Source organism: Lipomyces japonicus (genome assembly GCF_038497905.1).
Source record: "Lipomyces japonicus strain CBS 7319 unplaced genomic scaffold V1514scaffold_141, whole genome shotgun sequence".
NCBI classification, from domain to species: Eukaryota; Fungi; Ascomycota; class Lipomycetes; order Lipomycetales; family Lipomycetaceae; genus Lipomyces; species Lipomyces japonicus.
Genome location: NW_027117953.1, coordinates 1 through 3,844, shown reverse-complemented (window position 1 = coordinate 3,844; position 3,844 = coordinate 1). Strand labels below are relative to the sequence as shown.

At 53.1% G+C, this 3,844-nt stretch overlaps 2 protein-coding genes across 2 annotated transcripts; both read right to left on the bottom strand.

Moving 5' to 3' along the window:
- Positions 1-11: 11 nt before the first annotated feature.
- Positions 12-379, bottom strand: V1514DRAFT_323016 (uncharacterized protein; the record flags this gene model as incomplete). The annotated part of the gene is made up of 1 exon (XM_066926168.1): positions 12-379. A coding segment is annotated over one exon (368 nt), but the record flags the coding sequence as incomplete, so codon positions are not given.
- Positions 380-2,988: 2,609 nt separating this feature from the next.
- V1514DRAFT_39448 (uncharacterized protein) lies at positions 2,989-3,844 on the bottom strand (the record flags this gene model as incomplete). The annotated part of the gene is made up of 1 exon (XM_066930003.1): positions 2,989-3,844. A coding segment is annotated over one exon (587 nt), but the record flags the coding sequence as incomplete, so codon positions are not given.

Genomic DNA, 3,844 nt, shown 5'->3' with positions numbered 1-3,844 from the left:
CCAGACATGACTTCTTGAAGTGACCACTGTTGCCATAGAGGTGTGACGAGGGTGCAATGGTAGAAGCGGTGTTCCTGGGTGTCAGGGCCGTGCTGCCACAATGCGCATAGAGTGGGGTCTGCCAGTTCTGCATGTTGTGTTCATGCAACCATTCCGCAGTGAATTGATCTGTTGTCGGTATGTGCGCCAAAGAGAGGAGCTGCGCTGCTTCCGCTGCATGGGCGTTCCACTTATATAGTCGGGACACGATCCTCCACCGGATACGCCAGAAGTCCTCGTCAGCTCGGGGGTGTTGTAGGCACAGTGGTGGTCTCTGTGCCGAAAGCGCGATGTGTGTGCGTTTAAATACCGGTGGCTGAATGGGTGTTCGATCAGACATGGTGAGACAGTCACTCGGCATTTGGTTGGGTTGGATCATTCCCGGATCGATGGTATAAGATCTCGACAGTGCATGGTCTGGCTGAATATGCAGAGCTTCCAGTGAGTTGTGTGTTGCTTCCCACTTCGCTGCCGGTGGTACTGTTTGCCAACGATAACCCCCTGGGAAGAGCGCGCACCGGACCCAAGAGTCGACAGCAAAATCGACTGGCCCTCGTAGAATGCTTTGCCCTGGTCTGGGGAGAAACAGGGGTCGTGTCTGGGCTTCTTGGATAAGGCATGCGCGAACACTGTCCTGCCAGAAGTGTGAAAACGGCTGGCAGAGCTTGTGTATCCACTGTGCTCGTGCCCCGCAGAGTTTCTCAGGTAAATCCCATAAACCGAAACCCCCTCGGTCGACTGGGAGGTGGAGCCAGTCTTCGCGAACCCTATGGCGGCGTCGGCGGCACCATATCTTGGCAATTACCGCTTTCCGAATTTGCTGAAGAATTGCTGGAGGAGCTGGGTGGAATTGATCCAAAAACACTATCTTTCGCGTAGACGAATGTGTTTATGGTCCAGCAGGCCGTGCGAATGGGTAAGTCGTAAATAAGTAGCTGGTTCAATCGTCGCGTGATTGCCTTTTGAACGTCTTCCCATTCTTTGCGGAAATCATCAGTGCCGATGTGTACACCGAGGTATCGGAAAGTGGGGCCTGTGAGAGCGAAACTGGTTGCCTCGAGGATGTGAGATGTGAGGGATGGCGAAGGTGGTCCGAAGGTGAAAAGGAGGGATTTTCGCGCATTGAGATGTCCTCCTCCCAGGTCGTGAAAAGCGTTGAGAGAAGCCCTGGCATGTACCGCATCGGCAGGAGATGAAATGATGAAAGATAGGTCATCGGCAAAAGTAGCAAGGCGCAGGGGGCGCATATCCGGGCGGTTCAGACCTGGCAGCTGGGCACGAAGTCGATGACAGAGGGGTTCCAGAGCAAGAGTAAATAGGATGGGTGCTAGGGGGTCACCTTGACGCACTCCTGAACAAATGTTAAAAGGCGCTGTGAGCCATCCATTGTATTGTACTCGGCCTGAGAGTTCTGTAGTGGTGGCCTTAATAAAGCTTAGTGCTTTATGTCCCAGCCCAAAGCGCGAGAGCACTCGGATTAAGTATTCGTGTGCTACTGAGTCATAAGTCTTAAAAAAATCAACCATCGCTAGGTGATATGATTGCCCTCGTTGTCGCGGCGTTGACATAATCGCTTGTTCGACATTGGCGATCGTGTCGCCGATCCATTTTCCCGGGATAAAACCAGTCTGGTCCGGGTGAATAAGGTCTGGGAGCACTTCCTTTATCCGCTGCACCCACACTTGTGAGAACAGTTTGTAGTCACTGCAGAGTAATGAAATCGGGAGCCAATTAGCCAGTTGTGAGGTATCGCCGGGTTTCGGAATCAGGTGTATGTGGGAGTAGGTTTGGCTGACAGTTAGGTGTTCCTGATCAGTAATCAGCTGTAGCACGTCGAGCAAAACTGGGCCCAGAACATCCCAGAAACAAATGTATAGCTCGAGCGGGAGGCCATGCGGGCCTGGCGCTTTCCCCTTCTGCATTTTTCGAGCCGCATTTCGTAATTCGGTCAAACTGTACGGCGCCGAAAGAGCATCTTGTTGTGCAGGGGTGGTGTGAGGGAGCGCAGTTTGAGAGGGGGAAATGAAATCATCGAATCTAGCCCAGTTGCTGTGTTTTGGTGCTCGGCATAGAAGGACTGAATGATGGGTCCCATGGCCGCCGGGTTCGAGATATCATTTCCAGACTCTGTGGTGAGGTGGCGAATGATTCCTTGGCGTTTTACGGCTCGAGTGCGCAGTGAGAGCGAGGCTGAGTTGACCGGGATGTCGGCGGTAGTGGCGGTACGTGATTGAATAAGGCGGGAGCCATGCTGCCATGTAGTCCGAAAGCCGGGGTTCAAGGCCGGTCGGATTTTGTGGACAAGCATTGAGTGCTGCTGGGCCAAATCCCGAATAGCCCATTTCATCTTGTCCCAAGTATCTAGTGATGGGCAAGGTGTCCAGACATCACGGACGAGGCAGAGGATATGACTGCGCATTCGTCTAACAAATCCAGTGTCGCGAAGCCAATCGGGGGCCAGTTTGTAGTATCCGGGTCCTGTTTGGAGCTGCGTAACATCGAAAGAGGTCACAACACTTTCGTGCGTGGACAGCGGTCTACTTGTGCGAGTCTCGGCTGGTGTTTGGAAGTGTACAGATCGAACGATTGGAGCGAAATCGGGAGATGTATACGTTCGATCCAGGCGTCGGCATGGGTGGGCGTGATTATTTGTGAGACGCTGGCCCATGGGGTTCACTAGGCGGTAGCTGTCGGACAAAATGAGCTGGCTTATCAGGTTGAGGAGCTCTACTTGGCCTCCATTTGAGCCGTTTGGGTTGCTAGAGTCCAGCGTGGGATCGGCAACGCAGTTCCAGTCGCCAGTAATAATGTGTGGCAAAAGGGGATGCCATTCCTGAAGAAGTGTGAGTAGTTGGCTAAGAAAAGCCGGTTTCGATTGGTCGTCGGCAGGAGTGTAAATCGCCACCACGCGTGTGAGGACCGTATCTACCCTAAAAAGACCCATGACAATACGTCCATCTGCAGACTGAGTGGAGGTCCCAGTATATTCGAGAGCCAAATGACTTTTCCACAAAATAGCCGTATGTTCCGCAACTATTGCGCCGCCGTCAGGATGAAGTGCTTGCCAGGTGTCATGGACATGTGTGCGTGATTAAGAAGAAAACAAAAAACATTCAGAAAGACATAATAAATGTGAACTCTTTGAAAAAACAAAATCCAACTATCTACCCTACCAGCAGTCCTAAGACCCTGGACGTTTGAGCCCTGTATCTTAAGACTCATAAAGATATCGTTGGTATGGGCTGCGGTAGGTTCTCGGCGAGAGTACTAGACGAGCCAGCGTCGGCCAAAGCCTCGGTCATTTCTGTGTCTTCTTCAGCTATGGCTAGGGAGGTCGCCGATTGAGAGGCCGCCCTTGCCATGGATCGCGTTATACGAAGGTGTTTGTTTGGGCTACTCGACTGAGACCATCGGTTGACCAGAGGAGAAAGAGGAAGAGCCGGAGCGATAAGGGGAGGTGATATTAAGGGTCCACTAGCAAGCCGTTTTGCAGGGCTCCGGCCACGGGCTTGGCGGGGGACCGGCGTAGGAGTCGTAGTGACGGCCAAGATGTCATGGTTTGTTGGTTCGTCTACGGCCGTGGGTGTGGACGGGGGTGGGGCCGTAAGCTGGTCTAGTTTCGAACGGGAGGGACAGCGGCGCAAGAAATGACCCCGCGATTTGCAGTGTCGACAATGCGGTGCTTGGTTACAGTCCCGACGAGTATGTAGGGGTGAGTGGCAGAAATAGCATCCGCCATGATTTGCGTGGCCATCCAGACGAACTGGGATGGTGAAAGGACAACCGTCGACCTGGATCTCGAGGG